The sequence below is a fragment of the Ochotona curzoniae genome, unplaced genomic scaffold (genome assembly GCF_017591425.1).
Source record: "Ochotona curzoniae isolate NIBS_2020 unplaced genomic scaffold, NIBS_Ocur_1.0 contig_1, whole genome shotgun sequence".
Lineage (NCBI taxonomy): Eukaryota > Metazoa > Chordata > Mammalia > Lagomorpha > Ochotonidae > Ochotona > Ochotona curzoniae.
This window is the reverse complement of record NW_024464918.1, coordinates 42,657,410-42,682,738: the sequence shown is the minus strand read 5'-3', so window position 1 is coordinate 42,682,738 and position 25,329 is coordinate 42,657,410. Positions and strand designations below refer to the sequence as shown.

The window sequence follows — 25,329 nt, the reverse complement described above, 5'->3', positions numbered from 1 at the left end:
TGGTGTCCTGTTCCTTACCTTGTCCCTTGTAGGAATAGAAGGGTACGAAGAAGTGCAGGCAGCTGTATGAACACTGTTAGTTTAATGCTGAGGCAACAGCCTCCAGCAGATCTGTTAGTCAGGATATCCTAAGGCGGCTGGGCCTAGCCAGCTTCATGCTGAAGTCCCTCGTCTCCACCCAAAAAGCATCAGGGGACTGGCTGCATTCCCCTTGCTCTTAGCTGCAGATTGGGCTCATGATCGCAGTACCAGGTCTGGGGGCTGTCCAGCCCCAAGGGGCCTTTCCTCAGTGGCAGGGCAGCTTGCTGGGGGCTCATTGCACAAACTCAGTCTATTGGCATGGAGATAACAGGGCATTAGGTAACACAGCAAACATAAGGCTAGGAGGGAGCAGGGCAGGGGCTCAGCCCCTGACTGGCAGTGGTAGCCCAGGCTCTGGGAGTGAGACTTCCACAGGCACCTCACTTTCCCAAGTATTAGAGCTGGGCTGAGCTGGTAAGTGAAATGACTTGAGGGCAGAGTTTGTACATTCTCCCCATGTTGCCCATCCATGGAGGAGGGGAGAGGCAGCGTTCCCAAGGCCTGGCTCTTCAGCAGAACTGGTAGTTATTGGGCTGCAGCCCAGGCTGGGCCATCTCCCCTGGCTCACAGAAGGTCAAGTGCTCGCTGGAGCTTTCTTCCTCAGGTTCACTGCTGCTGCCACTGCTGCTGCTTCCACTGGGCAGGTTGGTGTAGCCCTGAGGGTGGGAGACACCAGAGGCAGGTAGTCCCAAAGCGTCAGGCCCAACCTAGCCTGCCAGCCTGCGCCTCACCCCGTCACTCACCTGCTCCCTGGTGGCTGCTTGGAGCTGCTTCTGGAGGAGGATGCAGATCTGCTGGAAGGTGGGTCTGTGTGTGGGCTCCAGGGCCCAGCAGGCCTGCATGATGCTGTATCTGCAGACAGAACACGGTTTACCAGTGCTGCTCCCCAGAATCCAGGGGTCCTGGCCCTGCACTGCCTCGTGGACATCCCTGGACAAAGGGCCGTGTGGGCAGCCCAAGACCAGTCCCAATGTGGGGCCTCTTCTCTGAGGACCTCCCCCTTCTACCTGAGGAACCAGAGAACCTTGATTTCAAGTCCAGTGCAAAGAGGGGTGAAGCCTGTAACTAAAATGGTTTAGAGAGAAGAAACAGGCCACACACCCTTCCATATCCTACCCCCAGAAAAACCCTTCACTTACATGTTCTTTGGAGCAAATGCAGGCTGAGCCATTTGGTATCCATCTTTTACCAGTTTATAGAACTTGCTGTTCACCAGGATCCCAGGGTAGGGGTTGACCCCTGTGAAGGCCAAGGTCAGTCACATAAGAGGCCACACCAATGCTTACGCTGTTCGAAGTGGCAGTGGATCAGCAGCTTCCCGGCCTAGTGCTAACTGTATCCCAGGCCCTGCACCATGAGCGTCAACTTTAGGAGGGAGAGAGCCTTCAGCCAGGCTTTGCACGCCTGACAGGCCAAAGCTTCCCTTGCGCATTAGTCAGGAGACACAGAGGGGAGGAGGAAGCTACACCTCATAGAGGACGTTGAACGACTGGACTCAAGTTCCTATTCTAGCCCTCAGGAAATGGAGGGGAGGTGGTAGGGAGCTGGTAGATAGCTCAGGCTGTGCCTTCAAGGACATGGGGGCCTCAGAGCAGGGAAAAAGCCCAGGAAAGTAAATGTCAGGGTGGAAACTGCCCGCACCGAGCATCCTTGAGTGCTCTGTTCTATGAGGGACAGGATGGTAATGGGCCCAGAGGGAGCCACGGCCCAGCTCACCAAGTGAGAAGATCTCCCAGAGCAGGATGCCGTAGGACCAGACGTCGCTCTGGACCGTGTAGATGCAGTTGAAAATGCTCTCCGGGGCCATCCACTTCACAGGCAGGCGGGCCTGGAATGGACAGTCACGGGTTACTTTGGGCCTGCTTTGCTCCCTTCCCCAGCCCACCCCTTCCTGGCACTCACATTGCCCTTGACGATGTAGTTGGAATCATTCATGATGTCCCTAGCCAGCCCAAAGTCCCCAATCTTGGCCACATGCCCACTGGTCAGCAGCACGTTGCGGGCTGCTACATCTCTGTGGATGCACTGAGAGGAAACACAGCAAGGTTAGGCTGGGCCCTCTGCAACCTCAGCCCAGGCTGAGGGGCTGCAGCAAAGGCCCCACAAGGCTTTGCAATCCTGTAATAAAACTGGTGACCACTGCCTCCCAAACACCTACCCACACCTCTACCAGAGTTCTCAGACCCAGAGAACTTAGAATGGTCAGGCAATGTTTAGCAACCATTGACACTTGGTACTGCAACTAAAATGGCATGTGAAATGCGCACATCCTGTGTTGGAGTCAGCTCTGCTTCCGAGTCCGTGCAGTCCCTGGGAGGCAGCAGTTGGGTCCTGCTAGCTATATTGAAGGCCTGGATTGAGCCTCTAGACATCACTCTGACCCAGCCCAGGTTGTTGGGCATGTGTAAGCCTGGAGATACATCTTTTGTGTCCCTAAGCCACAAACATTTAGCCCTTCCAGCCCTGTCTCGGCAGCAGAAGCCAAAGGCCTTCCTTGTGACTAATAGCAGGCCTCTTCACAGAGTTGATGTTGCCAAACACATATTACTGAGAAGCCTCTCCTGGATTACAGTATGCTTTGTCCAAAAGAAGCTCCCTTTTCCCTTTGTGTTTTTCTACAAACTTTATGAGGGAACCACAAGCTAATAGCTGTTGCCCACTTCTGGACCTCCCTTTGCCTAGGCCTTCCCTTAAGCATTTGCACATTCTGTAAGGCTGCTTCCCCTCAAACCAGCCTGTGAATATACCTATCTTTATAGGTGCAAAAAAGGGGTCAAAAGTTAAGCCGTTGGCCAGGGTCACACAGCAGGTGACAGCCAGCATCAAAACCACTGACTGCTCTACCTGTGCTCATGGAAGAACGCCCTGCCCTCTTGCTACTGGGCTGTGTATTTTAGACATCCTGAGGGGAAACACTGTTTCATTCACACCTTTTGAGTTTCATACCCTTCTGAGCCTACCATACTCAAATGTGGCCCAGCCTGGGGCTCCACCCATCCTGAATAAACTCGCCCCTCAAGACCATTCCCACCCCTGCCCTCCAGCTTGGCTCACGTTCTTGGAAGCCAGGAAGGCCATGCCCTGGGCCACTTGACTGGAGAAGTGGAGCAAGTCACGGAGCTCCAGCGGTCGGCCGTCTTCCTTGTCCATGCCTGGGGTGGAAGAGAGCATCAGCCGGGCCCAGACCAGGACCCGGACCTGGACCCAGGGCCCAGCAGCACTTCCCGTGCCTCACCTTGCTCAGAGAAGGAGTCGTTTGAAGAAGTGGAGATGGGCCTCATTTCCACATAGGTGTCCACACCCTGGCTAGAGAAACCACTGTCCCTGCATTGGAAATGGGGGTAGGTGTCAGTTCCCATCAGAGGGCCTCCAGCCACCCTTGGCCTCACCTAGCCTATTCAACAGGGATTGCAGGGAGCCTCGAGTCAAGGCTCTGCCATGTCCTGGCTATGCCTTGAGAGGTGCTCGTCAGCCATCCTACCTCCAGGCAGTGCCACCTGTTCCTCCTTCATCTTTCCCTCCTGCTCCTTAGGCCTGGAGAAGGTGGCATGCCCTTCCGCCCTAACAGCTCTTCTGCCATCAGCGTGTTCAGGGACCCCTTATTCACTCCTCCTCCTGCCCAAGCTTCATAGTAAAGTCAGCTGGGGAGTTTGTAACCCGTGCCCAGACCTACATTAGAAGTGAGTGAGAAAGTAGTTGTTCCCTTTGCAGTGGTCCTGGATGTGCAAGCCTGGATGAAGGCCCCACTGGGCTACAGCAGGCTTCTGAAAGCACCTTGTTTGTATGTGTCACCTGGGAGGCATGGTAGATGGTGAACTCCGAACTGGTGGGCCTGGGCGCATGGAAAGGAGCCCCCACTTGGAAGTACAAAGTGAGCTTGGAAACATATTTGGCACTCAACAGCCAGTACTGCCTCCACATTCCAAGCAGACAATTTCTGAGCCCTCTGTCCCTGTTGCCCCAGTTAGAGGCACACCCTGGGTCCAGAAAGAGGACCACTAAGTATTTTGTGTTTGCTCCCCTTCCCTTGTACTATCGAGTACTTCCGTTGCTGGGGCCTGGGTCCCCACACGCCTCTCGCCCTGGAGAGGACTATTTTCTAGGAAAGCCTGCCCTGTTTGATTTGAAGGTTAGATATTTTGTTGGCACTCACTAGGACTTGATCTGGCTCACGGGCCTACTTAGCCTGTGAAGGCCACGTATGTGCCATCCTCTCAGAGGGGTGCCAGAGGATCAGAAGAGGAAGTAGACCCTGCCAGTCCCCAAGGAGCGATGGCCTCTTTTCCTCTTTGCATAATAGCTGGCAGTACCTACAGTAAGGACCCACACACCCTTTTCATTGGGATCCTGGCTGCCCGCCCCCCCAGCCGTTGGGCTCTTGGGCCTCATGAGGCCCTCCAGGAAAGCAGTGTGGCCCAGGGGCTGAGAGCTCCAGCCCAGCTCTGCCTCTACCCTGACTCATGGGTGACAAAACTTCCACTTCCCCTTTCCACTTCCAAGTGGCTTCCAGGAATCCTACCACCGCACCAGCAGGGCTAGAAAGCCTGGGAGGCATTCCACACCCCAGTGGCTCAAGAAGAAAATGAGACCCAAGCAGGCCAGAGACCCTTTGTGGCTAGGCTGCTTGGCCTCCATCTGGCAACAAGCCAGCAAGCACTGTTGAGGCAATGTGAGGAACCAACATAGGCCACTCCTGGCAGGGAGGGAGTCTGCAGTCCCCAGCTGCAGGCAGGGATCCAGTGAGTGGATCCTTTAGGTGAAAGTGATGGCTTCAGTAGGGCAATTTTGTCCTCTGTGGTCCCCAATTGCAGTGGATGCTCAAACTCGAGTGGTAAAACAGCACTGCCCCTAAGACACAGTGGCTCCTCCCTGTGGCACAGATGGGAACCTGAGGGCTGCATAGCCACCCACCCCCAAGCTGGCTTTGAGACTCAGTCCCATCCCCGGGTACCACCTGCGGAGGTATTTCTTCTCCAAGTGAATGTTCTTGTAGCTGATGTCCCCCTCAGGCTCCTGGCTAAGGCCCAACATGGCTTCAGCTTTTCTTCGCAGGAAGTTGAGCAGGTCACCATAGCAGCAGTACTCGGTGATGACCAGAACAGGGCCTGGAGTGGGCAGCAGGCAGTAGTAGTAGGGCCTGGGGACCATATGCTGCCTGCCTCCCTTCCCCTGCCCCACCCCCCAGAAAAGCAGCCCAGTTCTAATCCTGCCTTAGCATTACTACCTTTCCCCAGCACAGCACTTGCGTATTTTTAGGAGCAGACATTTGACAGAGGAGTTAAGACACCACTTGAAACACCTAGCCCATATCTGAGGGCCTGGGCTTGTGTCTTGGCTCTGCCTCTACAGCTTCCTGCTCACTGGCACCTTGCCCAGCAACAGGTATAACCACATGGGCTGGAGCTCTAGGCTCCTGGCTTTGACCTGGCCCAGCCCCAGCCGTAGAAGGCATCTGAGGATTGAACCAGGGAATGCACTTTCAGCCGAATTCAGCCCAAAAACATTCTTCTAAGGAAATCTTTGGCAGTCAGGACAAGACTGCAATGGGTGATGAACATGGGAGTAGGCATGGGGGTCCCAACAAGCCCCAGGCACCCCTGGGCTCTGGAGTGAGTGCCCAAGCATCTGGGCCCAGAAACATGCCCTTTCCTCTCCCTCTCCGAGTGCTGACACTCAGACATCTGAAAGCCACTGGTCAGCAGCTTCACATCACCCACAGGAGCCCCTTGCTAGCCCAGGGGAGACCCAGGGATTGTGCGGATCCAACCAGTACTCAGAGCGGATGAAGATATGATGGAGTGGGGGCCTCTAGACACCCCAGGAGACCCCAGGGCCCCATCCCATCAGCAGCACTCACCTCCATGAGTGCAGGCTCCCAGGAGGTTGACTATGTTCTCGTGCTGGCCCAGGTGACTCATGATCTTCAGTTCCGACATGAGGGCCTCCTTCTCGTCAGCATGAGCCGTGGCTGCAAGAGGAGCCAGAAGGGGGAAGGGAAATGCAGGCATAAGGGGAGTAGGTAGGAACAAAGGGGGGACATGGCCTGTCACTCAGCTGGTCCCAGGGTGGCAGGAAGTCAACCTGTGATCCAAAGCATTCCGGGGCTCCGTCAGAAGCCCCTCTACACCCAATGGTTCAGCCTCTCCTCCTGGAGACCCAGGATTCTAAGAGAGCTGGGCACACCTTATAAAGCAGCATCCTAGGCCTCAGTACCAGGCCATGGGTGAGTGTCTTGTGGGGCAGGACCCTTACCCACCCAAACCCTCCCATCACTCACACTTGAGCATCTTCACCGCCACCTTCAGCACAGCGTCCTCCTTGCCCAGACCGAAAGCCGTAGCCTCCACCACCTTCCCGAAGGCACCGGCGCCCAGGGTCTTACCTATTGCACACACAAATACACAGGATCCTTAGGATCCTGGCACCACAGGACCTGCCTCCTTCCCAGGGGCCCTTTCTCACCAAACTGCAGGTTGTTCCTAGGGAATTCCCACTTCTCATTGTAGGGCAGCTGCGTAGGGTCGATGAAGGTATAGTTGTTGCCCTCAAAGCTCTCAATGATCTTCCAGCGTACCTGGTACTTGGGCTTCTGCAGGGGGATGAGGGGAAACATGGGATGCTGGGTCTCATTCCACTGCCCAAGGTTCTTGGTGGCTTCAAGAATCAGTCCCTGCTTGATGCTCCCTCACTCGGCTACCCTTCCTTCTCAAGTTCCCGTCTGTATGCTGAAGGACAGGGCCTGTTGACCCCCTTTATCAATGAGAACTTGGTCATTGCTGAACCGAGGTAGGACTTGAAATGTAGCCATCCATCCAAACAAATTTTAAGTGCTATTTGCAAGGCAGAGTGAGGGATCAGCGCCATGGTGTAGCAGGCCAAGCCTCCATCTGTGGCAGTAATATCCCATATTGGGGCTGGTTCCATATCCCAGCTACTCCACTTCCAATCCAGCTCTCTGCTAATGGCCTGGGAAAGCATGGAGGATACTCAAGTGCTTGGGCCCCTGAACCCTTGTGGAAGACTCAGAAGAAATGCCAGCTGTGGCCATTAACAAAAAAATAAGAGGTGGGGCACAGCATGGTGGTTGATCCCCTCCTGTGGTGCTAGCATCCTATATGGCCACCTTCTAGTGTCCTGCCTATCCTACAGTTCTCTGCTTATGGCCAGGGGAAGTAGCAGAGGATGGCCCATGTTCTTGGAACCCTGCACCTACATGGGAGACCAAGAAGAAGCTCCTGGCCTGGGACTGGCCTAGCTCTGGCAATTGCACTTATTTGGGGAGTGAACCAGCAGATGAAAGACCTCTATTTCTCTCATCCTCCTCCTTTACTCTGTAAAAAAATTTTCAAATAAAACTATTTTTTAAAAAATACAAAAACAGGGCCCGGCGCAGTGGCGCAAGTGGTTAAAGGTCCTCGCCTTGCACGCCCGGGATCCCATATGGGCACCGGTTCTAATCCCGGCAGCCCCGCTTCCCTTCCAGCTCCCTGCCTGTGGCCCGGGAAAGCAGTCGAGGACAGCCCAAGGCTTTGGGAACCTGCACCCGCGTGGGAGACCCGGAAGAGGCTCCTGGCTTCGGATCGGCATAGCACCGGCCCGTTGCGCTCACTTGGGGAGTGAATCATTGGACGGAAGATCTTCCTCTCTGTCTCTCCTCTCTGTATATCTGCCTTTCCAATAAAAAAAAATAATAATAAAAATAAATCTTTAAATAAAAAATACAAAAACAAATGGAAATATTCCATATGTAGTCCTAAAAAAAAAAAAAGGAGGCAGGGCCCGGTGTGGTAGCCTAGCAGCTCAAGTCCTCACCTTGCATGCACCAGGTTCCCATAGGGGTGCCAAGTCATATCCCAGCTGCTCCACTTTCCATCCAGCTCCCTGCCTGTGGTCTGAGAAAGCAGTCAAGGATGGCCCAAAGCCCTGGGACCCTGAGCCCACGTGGGAGAAAGTTCCTGGTTTCTTGTTTCAGATCAGCTCATCTGCCTGTTGCAGCTACTTCAGTAATGAACCAGTGGGTGGAAGATCTTTCTCTCTCCCCTTTCTCCCCTTCTCTCTGTATCTGCCTTTCCAATAAAAATCAATAAATCTTTTTAGAAACTAAACAATTTTTTCTTTAAAAAAAAATAAAGCAGGCAGAGTGACAGAGAAGGACAAACTTTCCACCTGCTGGTTCATTCCCGCATGCCAGCAGTAGGCTGAGCCGAGGCAAGCTAAAGCCATGAGTCGGGAATTCCATCTGCTCTCCCACATGGGTGGCAGGGAGCTAATACTTGAGCCATTACCCACCACCTCCCTTGCGTTAGCAGGGGACCAGACCAAAAGCAGAGGCCACACTCAATCCCAGGCAGTGCCGCCACAGAATGCGAATCCCCCTCATGTTATGACCAAGGAAGAGTCCTGTTCCAGTCCTCTGAGATTTCCCTGCGGTGGGCACTGTCCATTCTGTGTCAGACAAGTCCAAGTCCTCGCCCCCATGGAGGCTGTGGTCTGGTGACTGAGGGAGGTGTCCCTCCCGTGAGACCCCAGGACCTTCTCAGGCCGGGCAGAGCCTGGCTGCTGGGGACCAGCAGCAATGGCAGCAGTGCTCGCCTCCCTGGCCAGGGAAGCTGCGCAGAGGCAGCAAGCCAGAGGGTGCTGACGGAAGTGCTGATGGGAGGCCTGGAGTGGGAGGGAAGTGAAGCTGGGCTGGGGTGGCAGAGGGAACCAAGGCCTTGGTCAGCAACCCTTCTTTCCGGTCAGGCCTTGGCTTCCTAGGAACAGCTCTGCTAAGCATGGCAGCTGGCTCGTTCCCCAGGTACCATCACAGTGGCAAGCCAAAGGGCCTGGGGGCAGGTAGGGGCAGGAGGCTGCAGCCTGGACAGGTTAAGAGCAGAGTCTACACAACAGCCTAGAGCAGGTGTTCCTAACTGGTCACTGGGGAGAAAAGTCTGAAGTTAGATATCAAGGAGAACTTCCCAGGCCATGACTCAAGAGGAGAGTCTGTTACAGGCCCTAGTGAGCCTCCTGCTTCCTAGATGATCAACCCCTGCAGGTGGAGACTATCCAAGCCAGAAGACGTGAGGAGACTCTGGCTTCCCCAGCCACTTCCGCCTCCAGCAGCCCTGTGGCCATGGCCGTCTTCCTTCTCTTTCTACTTCTCTTTCCTCGGCCCCCTCCTCCGCATGCCTCCCTTCCCCACCTCAAACAGCTGGCCTGGTCAGCCCCACCCGGCCCAGCTGGACACATGCTCCTGCAACAAGGAGAGGGTCAAGGACCCCCTCAGTTTCCCAAGCTCTGAGAATGAGAGAGAGGCAAAGGCACCCGAAGGGCTGCCTGGGGCCAGAACTCCCCATAATGGAAGCAGTGTCCTGGGCAAAACCAGCCAAGGTCATGGAGCACTTGTACACAGGCCCCGGGCTGTACCTGTCACCTCTTTTGTTCCCCCAAAATGCCTAAGGCTCATACAGCCCCCAACCCTTCCCCTATGGGACCCAACAGAGACCTGCTCATTCTTGGAGTGCCTCCTGCTGGCCTCACAACTCAGTCCCTACTCCCAGGGTTCCAGACTCTCCAGGGGCCTTATCCCCGCACCCCCCTCAAAAAAAAAACATCATCCCACCATTTCTCTCTCCCTCAGTGGACATGTGAGAAAGGGCAAGACAGGGAATGAGCATCCCGACCCACCAAGGTCTCATGCCCTGCTGGGTGCCTCAACCTGGGGATGATAAAAGGAATGGGCACTGGAGGAGCCATGTTCTAACACACCTGCCCCACAGAACAAGGATGCAATGCCTTTGCACTGTGTTGAGAGGGGGGAAAACGGGGGAGAGGGCGGGGGTGGGGATGGCCAGCCCGGTTTGGAGGGGCCTGCAGGCACACCAGCCCTTTACTGGGCTCTGCAGCCCCAGGCAGCCCTGGAAGCACTTTTGGTTCCACATAAGGAAGCCTGTGGCTGGCCAGTGAGTGAGTAAGGTCCTGGCCCCAGAGGGGTGTGTGGTCAGGGAGATGGGCAGCCGCAGACGTCCGCAATCCCAAGACTGCATGAGCTAACTGTGGCTTCCCAGCCAACTTCCTCCCAAGCCCAAGGTGTACGGGAGTGGGCGGGCAGCATGGGGGAATGCAGAGTTGTGGCCTCCACAGCCAGTCCCCTCCGTGCCTTAAGTCACGGAGTCCTGACAATGGGACAATATGGGCGGGGACAGCCACCAATAGTATTAATCCCATTTTCAAGATGGCCAACAGAGGTTTATAGAGCCTGGCAGAAGCGGGCTCTGAACCTAGGGCCTTGAAACAATCCCTGGCTCTTAACCTCGGCCACGAGGAGCTGTTTAAATAGCAGAGCAGGAGCTGTTCAAATCAACCCCACAAGTCCCACTACACAGAGACAGTGGCCTGGAGCACACAGCCCAGGACACATGTACAAGCAGCACCCAAATGGGGCCCAGATCCTGGAAGTTCTGACCCAAACCCTCCCCACATTCTCTTGGGGGGCTGCTCAGAGGTGCCTTCCTTTGCCAAGCGCTGGCACCGTCATGGAACTCCAGAGCCCTGCAAATACCCCAGGGCAGGAATAGGGGAGAGCAGGCAGCAAAGGGGAACACAGGTAGGTTACTCACCCCTCAAGACCCACTGCTCACTTACCCAGAACAGCCAATGGATTTGGGGTTTACACTGGAACCCAATGCTTCCTCAAATCGCTCAGTGAGGCCTGCCCTTCCCCGTCCTCTTGCACGCACCGTCCTCTGCCCAAGGTAGACTACCCGAGTTACACATCCTCCTGCCGCACCCCTCATCCTCCAAGATCAAGCTGGCTCTGAGCAGACTGTCTTTCTCAGCAGCCCGGTGAGAGCCCAGTACCTCCCTACAACCTCCCCTCCCCACGCTGGCTCACTTCTGGGCGTCTGATCACACACAGGGAGGCGGCTAGGCCAGAGGCTCTGGTGGGAGAAGTGTCCAGGGTCCGGTACCAGAGCTGCATGGCTCACCTGCTTGTACTTGTACAAGAGCAGCAACAGCAGCAACAGCAGCAAGGCCATGATGGACAGGCAGGCAACCACCACAGGTGTGAAGAGAGAGTCGTCAGGTTGCTGTGAGCGAGCTACCGGAACGGAAGAGGGGGAGGAATTAGCAGCCCAAGGGACCTGTGAGCCTTACCCCTCCCTCCTGAGCTCAGGCCAGTATGGTGCCTGGAACCAGCAAGTGTATCCCAATATGGCCCCCCCAGCCCTTCTCACACCCACAGCCCTACTCCCTGGCTAGAATCACTGCCTTCGGTGGCTTTGGGGGACCCCTCTGCTTTATAGCAGTCTGGCCTAGTGCCCAGCCATTGCTTGCCGCCTCCAGCGACAGCCACTTCACTGCCTCCACCCAGCTGTGATTTGCAAGGACATACTTTCTAGCCTGTCACCCAGATGAGGAGCCTGGGTTCTCACCCCCGCCCTCTAGGAGGTGTGCAACCCTGAACCTGACTCCCTCTCAGTCTTAGGTTTATGATCCTTCAAATGGGAATGCCAGCAGAGCCTCCTCCCAGCATGGGGGCTCAGTGGGGAGCATGCCTTCGAAAGCTGTGCAAGATCCCAACAAAATGCAACTCTGCCATTGATGGCACACAGCCGTCAGCAGCGGCTCCACGGCCAGTGGCAGGATGCATGACTGGCCACCACGGAGCCAGGCAAAGGCCGGGGCCTGCTCTGTGCCTCCTGAACCCAGAGAACCTAGCATGCAGCTGCAGCTGAACTGTGACCATCAAGGGCCCAAGGGTGCTGGGGCTGCCTGAGAACTGAAGCAACAGCCCAGAGGGAGCCCTTGTGCGAGGCAGACAAAGGTAGTGGCATGAGACCCTGGGCAGCATCCTACAGAGTGGCAGAAGAGATGAGGAGGGTAGCTGGAGGCTGCAGGGCCTAGTCCCATGAGGACGCTGGTCATTTGTACTGAGCAAGTATCCAGTACCAGGCCTATGCCAAGCGCATAGCATAAAGTCACAAATGAGCCACAGATATGATAAATGAACTATCAGGTGCAGGGCCCAAACAAAAGGGTCAGGTCTGGGCCAGGCTGCTTTTTCCCAGATCCTGTTCACTCCTGTCTGCTCTGCCACTCTGCAGCCTTCACTCCTGGGGGTGCTAAACTGTCCCATCTCACTGCCTGGGGAGGCTCGTTGGGAAGGACCTCCATCCTGGTACTTGCTGGGATCTGCTCCAGTGGGGACTCAGGCTGTGGGGACAACAGGCTCACCTACAGAGACAGGCCTGAAGGCCTGTGAGTGGTTGCCCAGGCTGTTCTGCGCCATGCAACCATAGGTCATATTGTGCTCCAGGCTGCCAACAGGCAGCAGGCTCCGGACAGTCACTTTGTGGAAGGGCTCCTGGCTCAGTACCTTGGGGTGCGGGTCCTCCCAGACCAACAGTGCATGGGCCTCGTCACATCTGAGAAGATAAACGGTAATTTTGAGCAAGGGGGACCCCAGCATGGGCACACCCTCCCACTCGTTGGGTCCCCAGGGGTTCCAGCAAGGGGAGCCGAGCCCACTTACCTATCAGTGTGACCCCTGCACTGCAGCCATGTCACATTGGGCTGGGGGTACCCAGAGGCTTCGCAGAAGAGAGTTTCTGAGCCATTGACATTGGTCCCTGTGAGGGTCACCTCAGGAGGATCTGAGTGGAACAGACAGGGGTCAGGCTTTATACCTTGTCTCTGCTTTGTCTACATTCCACCCTGGCTCAAGCCTGCCTCACCAGTGGCCCAGAGGACTCCCCCCCCCCCCCACCGGCCCAACCCATCACTCACATTGCAAGGTAAGCTCAAACGTCAGAGTCCTCAGGCCACCCGCGTTCCTGGCCAGAAAGGAGTAGCGGCCAGCCTCCGTGGGCTTCAGGCGCAGCAGGGAGAGGCTCGATGTATACCTGCAAGGGTAAAGCAGGTGATCCTGGTGAGCCCAAGCCCTGCAGGGACAGGCCCCAGATGGTAGCATTTTAAGGGGTTTACTTTCTGATGGATCCAATGTCCAGGGGGGTACAGAGGCCATGGCAGAGCCAGGCCATGGCAGAGCCAGGCCATGGCAAGGTGTGCTGAGACAGGGAGACCCCATCCTACTTCCTTGATCCCTTTTCTCATTAGACTGTGGCTTTCTCAGAGGTCTATGGGATGCAGGGAGGCCCTGCTTCCACCACTGTCCCTGGACGAAGCATCCCTGAGGGAGTGACAGTCACAAGAAGGTAAAGTGTTGGGACTGTCAGGGCTGGCATGGTAGTGCAGCCAGTTAAACTGCCACTTGGGATGCCCACAGCAGAGGAAAACATGGGAGTCAGAGAGGCTGAGGCTTTGGGAGGCAGAAGGAGAAGTCCAGAGTGTGTTGCTGTGGGAAGATGGCTGAATATTATCTAGCTCAGAGAGGATTAGCAGGCACCTCTCATGAGGCACCTGCAGGGAGACTAAGTTGGGAAGGACTTGAGGCAGTAACAGGACCCTGCAGGAGAGAGCTGGAGAGCAGCAGGGTGTGGGTCCTGCGTGTGGCAGGAGGTGTGGCATCCAGGCCAAATGCTGGCTGTCCTTTCTCGTTCTCATTGGGCAAGCTGGGAAGCTGGCATGTGTGTCCCCAGTCCCAGTGTTCCCTCCAAGGAAGGAAACCAAAGGGGCCAGTGTGGTGGCATGGCAGGCTTAAGCCACTACCTGTGATGCCAACATCCCATATCAGAACACCAACTTGAAGCCAAGCTGCTTTGCTTTGGATCCTGCTCCCTGCTAATGCACCTGGGAAAGCAGCCAAGGATGGACTGCACGCTTGGGTCCCTGCAGCACATGGGAGGCCCAGAGGAAGCACCTGGGCCTAACCCCAGCCATTACGGTCATTTTGAGAACAAACCAGTGGATGGAAGACTGTCATTCTGTCCATCCATTATAGAAATTTTGTGGGGGTTTTGTTTGTTTTTACAAAGGATACAAAAGCAAAGGACCTGAAAAGGCCACCTGGGACAGGAAAGTAAAGCATCTTTGAGGACACAGTTCAGGTGGAGATTGGTACAATGTGTGTGGGATGAATCCCAGGACTTGGAGGGGAGAGAGGCGGGACATGGAGTCACTCTGCACCTTATGAGAAGACTCATGGCCCCATGGGGGAGAGTGGCCAGCAAGAGACCCCCAGCATGGTGGCCCAGGGCCTGCCGTGACTTTCACTGGGTTGGGGGTGTTGATTCCCTCCACCTACCAAGCCAAGGTGACAGGCACTCTGCACAGTCATTATGAAAGTCACAGCAATGTCACTTTCTCCATCTGGGCTAGCCACAAAAGAGGAGAAAGAGGGAGGCCAAGAGATCGTGAGGGACCCAGGGGATGTGCAAAGGGTAGACTTTCAGAGGAGGGTGCTGGGTTTCCCAAGGTCGTGGACCAGAGGGATCAGCCACTTGGGTCTAAATCTCCTCCACAGGGCCCGACGATGTGGTGTAGTAGTGGCTAAAGTCCTGGCCTTGAATGCGCCAGGATCCCATATGGGCACCGGTTCTAATCCCGGCAGCTCCACTTCCCATCCAGCTCCCTGCTTGTGGCCTGGGAAAGCAGTCGAGGACAGCCCAAAGCCTTGGGTCCCTGCACCTGCGTCTGAGACCTGGAAGAGGTTCCTGGTTCTCAGCTTCAGATCGGCGCAGTAACAGCCATTGCAATCACTTGGGGAATCAATCATCAGACGGAAGATCTTCCTCTCTGTCTCTCCTCCTCTCTGTATATCTGACTTCGTAATACAAAAAAATCTTTTAAAAAATTAAAAATAAATAAAATAAATCTTCTCCACCGATGACTAATGCTTTCCCATCTGACCCTCCAGGAGGGCGAGGCCCTGAGAGGAGAGGGAAATCACTCAAGGTCAGTGCAGGGCCCAGGAACTCCTGTTCCTGGCTGAAGCATCCCCTGTGCGCCCTCAGAACCATGCACATGAGAGCTGACAGGTGGTACCTGTATGTTTCCTTTGTGGTGACAAAGTCAAGCTTGGGCTGGTGGTCGTCAGAGAAGGGCCCCAGGTAGGTCCAATGAAAACTTTGCAGGGCTGGGTAGGCCTCCACCTTGACATTCAGGGTCAGGGTCTTGCCCACGGTCACCTCCTGGAAGAGGCTATGCTCGGAGGTCAAGTTCACATAGGCACTCTCTGCAAAGGAGAACATAGGGAGTTGTGGTGTTAGTGGAGAGATGCCCCGCATGCTCACCCACTGGGTGCTCCAACTTCACTCTGTTGTCCCTGAGCATCTACTAAGCACCAGGCACAGGGGCCCCGAGCCCAGCCCCAGCCAGGCCAGCCTCTAACTCTCTCCCGCATCCTGCCTCAGTGCCAGGACGTAAAGTCTTCTCACCAGCCTTGGGAGAAGCAGGGCTCATTCCTATCTCTTTCCTTAATCTGGATAATGAAGAGATAGAATCTATTTCGTTTTGACTTTGAGAAAGTTGGAGCATGCCCCCATTCATTTGCCAGCTAACACGTCAATCAATGGGACTTGTACATGCTGTTCTGGAGCAGGCGTGCGGACCCAGCCAGGCATCAGGGTGATCTCAACCCCTCTGGGCTGGGCATACAAGTCTGTGCTGGTTGGTGGGGACCCTGAGAAAAAAGCAGCCCTCCTTGTGTGAGGGGTCCCCCAGCTGGACACCTCCGGAGGCCCAGCAGCAGAAAGCCAAGCATCAAGGCACAATGAAGTCTTTCCCATGCTGTCTGAGCCCCTGGATGTGGTCATCCCAAAGACCACCGCTGGAAGCCTCACAGCACTCTAGGTTCGGCCAGTCTGAGTGGGCTGCAAGAGTCTCGCCTGGCTCCTCCCAATAAAACATCCTGTGAGCAAGGCTCGGGCTGTCCCTAGGACCAGGAGCCATGACCAGAACCCGGCAGGGAGGTGGGAACTAGCTGAGCTCTCAGAGGTCCTCACTCAGTACTATAAAGCCTAGAGCTCGCCCTTCCCACCTCCCCACCTCCCCACACAACAGCACTTCCCTGCCCGCCACCACCTCGTGGGGCAGCCATGGCTCAGGGGTTCTTGTCAATCAAGTGAGATCACACTTCCCTCATCCAACCAACGCTGATTCCTCACATGCTCAACACGCCCCCTGGCGGTGTCTTCCAGCATCCCTCCCATACAGCACAGTGGTGTTGTGGAAGATGTCCTCCAACCGTTCCCTCCACCAGGAGCCCAGTCCTGTTTGCATCCTCCTCATCCTGCCTGCTCCACCCCACCGAGGAGTCCCCAGTGTCCCCTCAGCCCATAAGGGCTCTTGCTCCTGCAGACTCCTGCTACCCATCCTGGCCACACTGACTACCTGGGCCTCACCCATGCTGCTTCCTGCACCTGTCTCCGACTTTAAGCAGCGGTCTCCTCCCTCCACCTGGTCCACCAGCTCACTCTCTGTTATTCAATAGTCCACCATAGCTGTCCTTTCCCTCAACGTTCGCCCTCTGCCTGCCACCTCTAGCCTCAACTCCCGCAGCAACTTCCTAGCTCGTCCCTTCATCTCCATGCCACAGACAGTCCCCAAGAAAGCACCAGGGACCTGGTGCAGTAGCTTAGCAGCTAAAGTCCTTGCTTTGCATGCACTAGGATTTCATGTGGGCACTGGTTCGTATCCTGGCTGCTCCACCTCCCATCCAGCTCTCTGCTTGTGGCCTGGGAAAGCAGTCAAGGACGGCCCAAAGCCCCGAGACCCTGCAACCACGTCGGAGACCCGGAAGAGGCTCCAGGTTCCTTGCTTCAGATTGGCTCAGATCTGGCCATTGCGGCCACTTGGGGAGTGAGCCAGCGGATGGAAGATCTTTCTCTTTGTCTCTCCTCCTCTTTGTATATCTGCCTTTCTAATAGATTTTTTTTTTAAGATTTATTTATTTATTACAAAGTCAGATACACAGAGAGGAGGAGAGAGAGAGGAAGATCTTCCATCCGATGATTCACGCCCCAAGTGAGCGCAATGGCCGGTGCTATGCTGATCCGAAGCCAGGATCCAGGAACTTCTTCCGGGTCTCCCACACGGGTTGCAGGGTCCCAAAGCTTTGGGCCGTCCTTGACTGCTTTCCCGGGCCACAGGCAGGAAGCTGGATAGAAAGTGGAGCTGCCGGGATTAGAACCGGTGCCCATATGGGATCCTGGTGCGTTCAAAGCGAGGACTTTAGCCGCTAGGCCACACCGCCGGGCCCTCTAGTAGATTTTTTAAAAGGAAAGAAAGCACCAGGAAGCCCTGTCACAGCCAAGTCTGTCACGTGACTCTGCTCAAACCCTCCATGTCTCTCAAGAGAAGCAGGCCAAGCCCTGGCACTGGCCCACAGGGTTCTCCTGGTTCTGCCAGCTCTCCTTTACTCGTCCTTCCTCCTGCTAACTGCATGCTGGCCTGCTTGATCCTCGAACAGGGCCTGTGCTGTCCCACTTCAAGAACACCATAGTTCTTGAAGGGGCTAGTGCCTATGAGCTGGCATCCTTTATGGGCACCGATTCTGTTGGTATTGCAAATACCCTATGCCCACTCGACTTTGGGCTCCGCATATGCTGTCCCCTCCCCTCCCCTCCCCGCCCCCTGCCTTCAGCTCTAAGCCTGAGCTGGAGGAGCCTACTCTGTCCCCAGGATCATGCTGAGTGACCACTGTTCTGGCGACCATGAGATGGGTCCAGAGGAAGGAGTGAATGAGTGAGCAAATGAGATGCAGGATAAACTCCTGACCCCAAGCCCAAGACAGAAGAAAAGGAAGCTGGAACAAAAATACAGCAATACACTGTGGAAACGCCAAGGCGGAAGAGGGGTTGTGAATGGAGGTACCCGCTCTGTGATCAAGCCTGGGACCAAGTGGCAGTGTCCCTAGCAGTGTCTCCCTCCCTCCATGCCACCAGCCCTTCCTCTCCCACCCGGTCCCTGGAGTCACTGCTTCCTGATGCTCACCTACCACCAGGAAGAACATGGAGGAGGAGCGGGCACCCCGCGCGTTGGTGGCCACGCATGAGTAGTTTCCAGCATCGTGGAAGCTTACGTTGCTGAGGGCGAGGGTCAGGACTTTATGGTAGTTACTATTTTGGAAGTCAGACTGTTCGGCGATGGCGAGCTGTGGGCAGAAAGAAGTGGAGATGGTTCCCCAAGGTTGTTTAGGGATGGCAAGGCCCTGGGCTCAGTCTGCAAGGATCGCTATCTGCCTATTCCCAGGCCAAGGCAGTGAACGCAGAGCCTCAGGCTCTTCATCTGTAAAATGGGACTGACACAGGCTCCTGGCCACTAGGGTTGCAGGGAGAAGTGAGATGTGCATAGCAGAGGCTTGGGCCTGTTCTTGATACGCTGTGGATGTGGTGGAAGGGAAGGAAGGGCATGATGCAGTCCGCCATCATGCCCTTTGTGACTTCTTCCTGTTTCCCACGGTTTCCCTGCAATAGATGTCATGTCTCTAAGCTCCAGTGCCAGCCGGGAATCCCTCAGCAAGTCGGAAGTTGGCTAACACCTGCGTCTTATCTGCAAGCTAGGGCTGAGGTCATCAGTCAAGGCAGCAGAGTCCAAGACCTGGTTCTGGATCAACTCCTGACAGCCACAGCCCCACCCTGCCAGGGCCCAGGCTCTGATCCCAGCCTCCAGAGCCGGTTTGGGGTTCCATGCGGTAGGGTGGGCACCACCCTGCAGGGACACAGCATTTCCCAGCAACTGACCTTGGTGTCTCCGTGGTACATATGGACGCTATAGTTGAGGTCAAGGTTGCTGGCTGTGCAGGAGATACGAGCAGTCTCCCCTCGAATCCGCACCAGCTCGGTTGGCTCCAGAGTCAAGGTTGGGGGTCCTGGGAGGACTGAAGCCACAGAACAGACCTCTTGAAGCCCAGGCCAGAGCTGGCACCTGAACACGCACCCACCTGCTACCCTGCCTGCCCTGCCTCTCGCCCAACACATGGCTTCTAATGAATGTCTATCTTCATCCTTCAGATCTCCAGGCTCAAAGTGTCTTTGAGGGACCAGCACTGAGGAACAGTGAGTTGAGCCTCCATTTGTAGTGCCAGCATCTTGTATCACCACGCTGGTCCAATCCAGTTCCCTGCTAATGCGCCTCAGAAAGTGGTAGATGGCTGCTGCCACCCCTGTGACAGACCAGGATGGAATTCCTGGCTTCTGGGCTTTAGTCTGGTCCAGATCTGGCAGATGCCCTCCCTGCACTTCTAGAACATTCTGGGGCCTTCCCTGCCCCTTCCCCATGCCCACTGTTTTCTCTGCTGAGGCAGGCCTCTGTACAGCCACCTCTTCCTCATGTTCCAGCTCAGATAAAATGCCTCCTCCCCGGCCATGCTCCCCTAGCCCCACAGAAGAGGTTTTTGGTTTTTTTGTTTGTTTGTTTTTTAATCTTTAAGCTTTTTATGTATGAAAGGTAGACAGGCAGAAAGAAACAGCTTTACCCATCAAATGCCTTCAACAGCTTAGTCTGGGCCGAAAGGAGGAGAGACAGCAGGATTCAGGAGACAGAGACGGTCAAACTTAGCATCTCTGATGTGGGATCCAGGAGCCGAGGCCTTCTGCACCCCACACACTGCTTCCTTCATTATCACACTTGATGCTTTCCATGGCGTATCTAACGCTCAGAGATGACCCGCCCACCGAGTCATTTATTTGTATACGGTCTGGCTCCTGCTCTTGGCATACCTTGCCCAGATTGCCCCATAGACAGGTTTGGAAACATCAGAAGAAATGACAGAAATGTAGCTACTCCCAGGCACAAGATGCAGCCATTGCCCCACAGCTGCTGGCTCGCCAGGCCCCCAGCCCAGCCAACCCTCAGCTGGCCCCCTTACCTTTCCGCACAGTGAGCTTGATGACGGTGGACTTGACTACCTCGCCTCCCACCACGGCACAGCATTGGTAGTCCCGGCTGTCAAGAAACTCGGCCTTGTGGATGGTAAAGCCATACCAGGGTGAGAAGGAGTAATTGGTTTGACGCCTGACAGGCCGGTTGTGCAGGCGCATCAGGGAGACATCTGCAGCCAGCGCAGGGTCAGTGAGCAGACAGGGTAGCAAGGCGTCCTGCCCCTCGTCCACCGCCACCTCGTGGACCAGCACATTCCAGGGCCGGACGGGGTCTGCAGCAGACAGAGCGCAGAGTCACCTCGGTTTGGTCTTAAATCCCTGCATGTCGTGGACAGGGGACAGAGAGGGTCCCACAGGCCAACAGCTTGCCCGAGAGCACGTCATGCCAAGAAGCTGCCCTACAATGCTGCACAGTCAGAGGCCTGACTGCCCTGCACTCAGAGGCACCTGGGCTGCAGTCTAGCCCTACGACTCAATGCTGTGTGACCTTGGGCAGATGACTCAACTCCTCTGAGCCTCTGGGAAATGGGCAAAATCTTCAAAATGACCACCCAGGTTTATTGTGCAGTGTTAACTGAGAAATGCTACTCCGACAGCCCAGAACTGGTTTACTGGTAAGGGCCGGGCAAAGGGGCTGACCCTTTTGCCCCATTTGGGAAGGTGCCCCGAGTCCTCACCTTTGACGTAGACATGGATGGTGGCACTGCCCCCTAGGGGCTCTCCAAGCTCCGTGCAGCGGTAGGTCCCCGTGTTTCTGAAGGTGGCATTGTTTGTGATCAGGATACTGTTGGGGGCGTCCGGATCCAGGTTCCAGTGGGAAGAGATGGGGCCACCCCACATCACAGTGCCATTGCCCATGCACCGCAGAGTCACTGTCGCGCCCGGTTCCACGAGCAGCTCAGGGCCTCTGGGTTCTATCACGGGCACGCCTTCTCCACCTAATGCAGAGGCAGCAGACAGCAGGGTAAGCCCTGTGTGTGTCCTAGCACTGTCCTCCCCCCAAAACAGATGGCTGCAGCCCTGGCTGAGGAGGTGCTGGGCTCGGTCCGCACACACCTCAGCATCTCCCCCCACCAAGGCATTTGTTTGGCTCCCAACCCTCAACCTGTTGAGAAATAGATCATTCTCTGTGAGGGCACTTCACTCTGTGGACACGGTCAACCCTGGGTACGTGGCGGGCTGTGTCTCCGGCTCCAAGCAGGCCTCAAACAAGCCAATGAAAAAATGAACAAGGGCGGAAGGTCTTGCCAGCAGAGTCGGGCTCTGAGCATCTGCTGTTGTGCCCACTCCAACTCCCACTTGACATCTGATTTGCAGCCCAGCGGGATGGATCAGAGGCTCCGTGCCTCAGTTTCCCCATGTATAAAGCTGAGACAATTGTACCCATTTGTTGACCTGTCGGGCAGTCTGAACGCTCGACAACCTTTTAGAATACCTTGTGTTACAGAATTGGTGGTCAGGGTTAGCCACAGTGTTTAGGGTGTAGGCATCCACCCTTGGGGCTGCCTCACTGAGGCGCCAGTGTCTTTTAAGGAAATTTTTCTTGAAGGAGAAAAAAAAAGAACTTGACCTTCCCTCACACATACACCCCAAATCTGGCCCGCCAGGAAGAAGGCCCCCGGGTTCTGCAGCGTCAGCACTTCTCTGGCACCTAAATATGGGCTCAGGAGGGAAGTGAGAGCTGATTCAGGGCCTCCTCCAGGGGTGGGGGGAGAGGGGGCTGCCCGGCGCCCCCTGGCCTGCAGAGGCGGAAACACATTGCTGGCACCCGGCTTGGGTTCAGTGCTGGTTTCCGCTCAACCAGCAGTCCTTTAAGCAGGGATGTTCTCACTTCTGCTTCCCGGAGCAGAGATGCCCCCAGGACAGGGAGGGTCACCTACTTCCTGGGACAGGGACCATGGCACAAGGCGGCCTCTCCTTCACACTCTGCAGAACCACTCCCCGGGGTCCCCCTTTTAGTCGGGTGACTTCTGCAGCCACCTCACCCCCGACCCCAAGCCTCTCTCCACTGCCTCTGGGTGGCTTCATTAATGTCTTGAGATCATACCCAGGAGACAGTTGTATAGTCTCAGCCCAGGCTTCTGATCAGCAAACACGCCGAGAGACCAGTGATTACCATCAAGGCCGGCACCCAGAGGCTGTACCCTTCCACGCAGTGTGACTCCCGCACCCCTGGGAACAGCATCAGATGACGGCATTGTCAAGGGTTCTCAGCCGAGCTGGCGCACCCCACCGCAGCTGCAGCACCTAGCTGGGGTTTACTGCAGGACATGTGCAAAACATGGGCTCGCTGTTTGGGGTTTGGTTGAGTAAGTAAGTGGAAGTGGCTAGGCCACTGAGCCACGGGCTCCTGCCTCACTGCATGAATCCCAGAGGACTGCTGAGGAGGAAGTAAGGTGACAAATGGCTCCTCGCCTGCTCCTGCCCTACGCCACAGCTTCCATCGCCACGTAGCTATTGGCCCCTTAGGGACAGAAGTGGATTTTCAGCCCCAGAGGTCAGATGCTCCGACTGCACATCCCCCAGTCTGTGACCCTGGGCTACTCATGCTCTTGACACGTCCCATCCTGTAGTTAGCTGCTCCCACCCCCTGCCCATCTCTCCCACTCCGGCCTTGGCCTCCTGGATGTGTTGACATGGACAGAAGACAGACATCTGTCCCGCAGCGGCAGATGCTCATGCAGGACACATCTGCTGCCAACTTCCCCTTGCTGACTTGGCCTGCGGGAAGGGAAGAGGCGCCCGCTCGGCCCTGTCCTCCCGGGGGTGGGGGTTTGGCAAACACGGACCCAGGCCGCTCATCATCATGCTCCCCTCAGTTCCCGCAGGGGACCCCCAGCCCTCAACACACACACACACACACACCCAAGGCTGGGCTCAGTGGCTCCCAGGGAGCAGCTTGGCACTTGCCATCTCTGAGGGACTCCAGTGCCCAGCCAACCCCTTCCTGTCCTGTCCTCCTATCCCCAAGGCCAGCTCACTCACTCACCACTGGCCTGTTGGGTCAAGAACTTCTACTTCTAGTCCTCTGCCTGGGGCTGCTGGACCCTGGAAAACTCTCCCTACCAACACCCCCACCTTCTCTCCAGCAATGATCCACGGCAGGTTCCTAGGGTGAGGACAGGATGTGGCAAAGTCAAACCTGTGCCGCTTCCAGGCACATGTGCATCTGGCCAAGGCTCATCTGGCCACACATGTGCTTCCTACTCGATGTCAAGGATATCTCAATGGAGACAGCAGAATGCTCAGCCAGGCGCAAGACAGCCCTTCGGCGGGCAGCCTGTCCCTCTCCTCCACTCTGGGGCCAGAAAGCCAACCCCACAGTCCTCCTGTGGAGAGCCAGAGAGAAGCCGCCTTCCTCCTCCCTCACCCCCGTCCTCATCACTCCGATCCCTCTAAATACGCAGCCCTCATCTCTGGGGGCAACTCATAGACAAAAATCCTGTAGCAAGTGTGGCTGCTGGTGGGGTCGGGTGGGGTGGGAACCCCTGGGCAGCCAGGGCTGGGAGGGCTCTGGCCACAGACACTCCAACTGGCCTCTTCCAGTCCAGCCGTATAGCCTACATCTCCCCACAAATCCCTCTCCCAAGTGCCAGGTCTAGGATGCCTGACTCTCTCCTTCCAACCTCTTATTTGAACCCCCAATGAAGGAACACAGCCCCTTTGAGTGGGAGCCGGGTCCTGCCTAGAGTCGCAGGAGGAATCATGGGAGGTCAGAGCCATCAGAGGCACCAAACTCTTTGGAGCACAGGTCCCTCTCTGGGAAATGCACCCACTGATCCAGGATCTGCTCTGGAACAAGATGCCCAGATAGCTTCCTGTGTGCTAAGCTTTCACTGCCCCAGCCACCTGCCAGCGAAGAGTCAAGGATGAGAGCCCCAGATCTCAGTGACCTGCTCAGGATCTGCAGGGAGAATCCACGGCTGGACTTGAACAGAGCCACAGAACTGGCTGGGCTGGTTCCTCCCAATTCCCCCACACCATCCTCCTTGTCACCCACTGCCTTTCCAAAGCCTGAAGTCCTGTGCTGGGGAGCTGGAAGCGCACGGTGGCAGAACTCCAGAGGAGGCACTCTATCCCACATCCACCGAAGTCCTGGGCCCTGGGGCCTCTTACCTTGCCACGATGTGGCTGCCAGCAGGACCAGTAGAGCCCCTGGGCCCATGGCCTTGGCGGACGCAGCAGGCACAGGGCAGGACAGAGTCCCGGGCTGCCAGCTCTGTCGGGGCACAGGCCCTCCAGACTCTTGTCCCTCAGCAGTGCTGCTCTTGCTTCCCTCTTCCTTCTCCTTCTCTTCTTCCTCCTCCTCAGGCTGATCCTCTTCTTCCCCTTTCAACTAGGCAAGGCAACCACAGAGTTTGGAAATCTTGGGTCTTTAGAAGAAAACAAAGCCATGACCCCCAGGGGGAGGGGTTGGCGCCTGGGGCAGTACCAATCCCAGTCCAGCGGGGAACTGGCAAATCTGGGGTGGGCAGGGACTGGGGAAGACACCTCCCAGAGGCCGGGAGAGAAGACACGCCCAAGAGCCGGCAGGTGGTCAGCAGCACCAACGAGGGGGGTGCCCAGAGTCCAGATAATGAAGTCTCATGATACTCGCCAGCAAGCCTTTGCCGGCTCTCGGTGCTGCTGACATCTTGTGACACTCGTGTTTGATCTTTGCTCCTGACTTCTGACAACAACTTGTAAAATCCTTGGAATCCCAAATAGCACGTCTCCGTGTGTGTACTTACGAGCTGGCTCAGGGATGGGTGCTGGGCAGCAGAAGGACCTGGCGGATTTGAGGGCAAGAACCCAATTTGCTTCTGCTTATCTTCCCACAGGGCGGTACTGTCAGCATTCCCATTTTACAGATGGGAAAGCTGAAGCTCTGAGACATCAAAGTCCTAGAATGTGCCCATGATCACACGACACCCAAGGGAAAAGGTGGAATTTGGAGCCAGGCAGTCCGGCTTTTGTGGATTAACGAAGAATCTCATTATTCTATCACATCCCTTGCTTTGCACATGTAAAAAAACTTCTGGGTTCACGTATTCCTTCTGGTGTCTAACTTGTTGAAACAAAACCTACAGCAGTGCTCCAGGAAAGCAGTCCTGCTCGCCTTGCACTCTGGTGTGTGTGTATTAAGAAAGGAATTTAAAGCCAGATAAGAACCAGACTCACTTAAACACTAGCCTGGGGGGCGGGGGCGACGGGCGATCCCTTAGCCATGCAAGACCACGAAGGACAGGTTAGTCCTCCCTGACTGACCGTAAAGAAGTAAATAACTCAACAGGGTGTGGGCTTCCGGTCCTGGCTGTTTTCCGGGACGAATAGCATGGAATCCACGGCGAGCAGACAGTGCTTACGCTGGTCTCAGCACGCAACGCAGCAAGCGCTCTGCGGTGACCTGCCGTCCTTTTATCTGTGTCTTTAAGCTGCTGGGACATCACATCAGGACACCTGTGCTCGGGATCTGCCTGCGCGCATCCTTATTTTGCCACAAATA

At 55.9% G+C, this 25,329-nt stretch overlaps 1 protein-coding gene across 3 annotated transcripts; it reads right to left on the bottom strand.

Annotated features, from left to right (window-relative positions):
* Positions 1–65: 65 nt before the first annotated feature.
* On the bottom strand, positions 66–24,174 carry CSF1R (colony stimulating factor 1 receptor). 3 transcript variants are annotated; one of them, XM_040972657.1, is made up of 22 exons: positions 23,961–24,174; positions 20,522–20,782; positions 19,832–20,116; positions 18,705–18,841; positions 17,956–18,115; positions 15,007–15,196; positions 12,850–12,965; positions 12,596–12,716; positions 12,302–12,488; positions 11,496–11,502; positions 11,049–11,161; positions 6,544–6,670; positions 6,359–6,463; positions 5,939–6,049; positions 5,036–5,186; positions 3,317–3,405; positions 3,136–3,233; positions 1,984–2,106; positions 1,798–1,909; positions 1,221–1,320; positions 825–933; positions 66–737 (listed from the first exon to the last, which is right to left on the bottom strand). In XM_040972657.1, the coding sequence occupies exons 1-22, from the start codon at positions 24,007–24,009 to the stop codon at positions 591–593; spliced, it is 2,898 nt and encodes a 965-aa protein (XP_040828591.1). In that variant the 5' UTR covers positions 24,010–24,174; the 3' UTR covers positions 66–590. The 3 variants fall into 3 exon arrangements, with proteins under 3 accessions (XP_040828591.1, XP_040828599.1, XP_040828582.1); XM_040972665.1 differs by lacking the exon at positions 11,496–11,502 and adding an exon at positions 22,189–22,191 and having other exon boundaries at positions 12,298–12,488; positions 20,522–20,776; positions 23,961–24,173; XM_040972648.1 differs by lacking the exon at positions 11,496–11,502 and having other exon boundaries at positions 12,298–12,488; positions 23,961–24,172.
* Between the last annotated feature and the right edge of the window lie 1,155 nt (positions 24,175–25,329).

Excerpts from the sequence above, each read along its gene's own strand:
- CSF1R (XM_040972657.1), bottom strand. The coding sequence starts at position 24,009 with ATGGGCCCAGGGGCTCTACTGGTCCTGCTGGCAGCCACATCGTGGCAA. Across the intron at positions 6,464-6,543 it reads TAGGAACAACCTGCAGTTTG|GTAAGACCCTGGGCGCCGGT; the intron begins GTGAGAAAGGGC and ends TGTGTGCAATAG. Across the intron at positions 5,187-5,938 it reads GGGAGCCTGCACTCATGGAG|GCCCTGTTCTGGTCATCACC; the intron begins GTGAGTGCTGCT and ends TGCCCACTCCAG.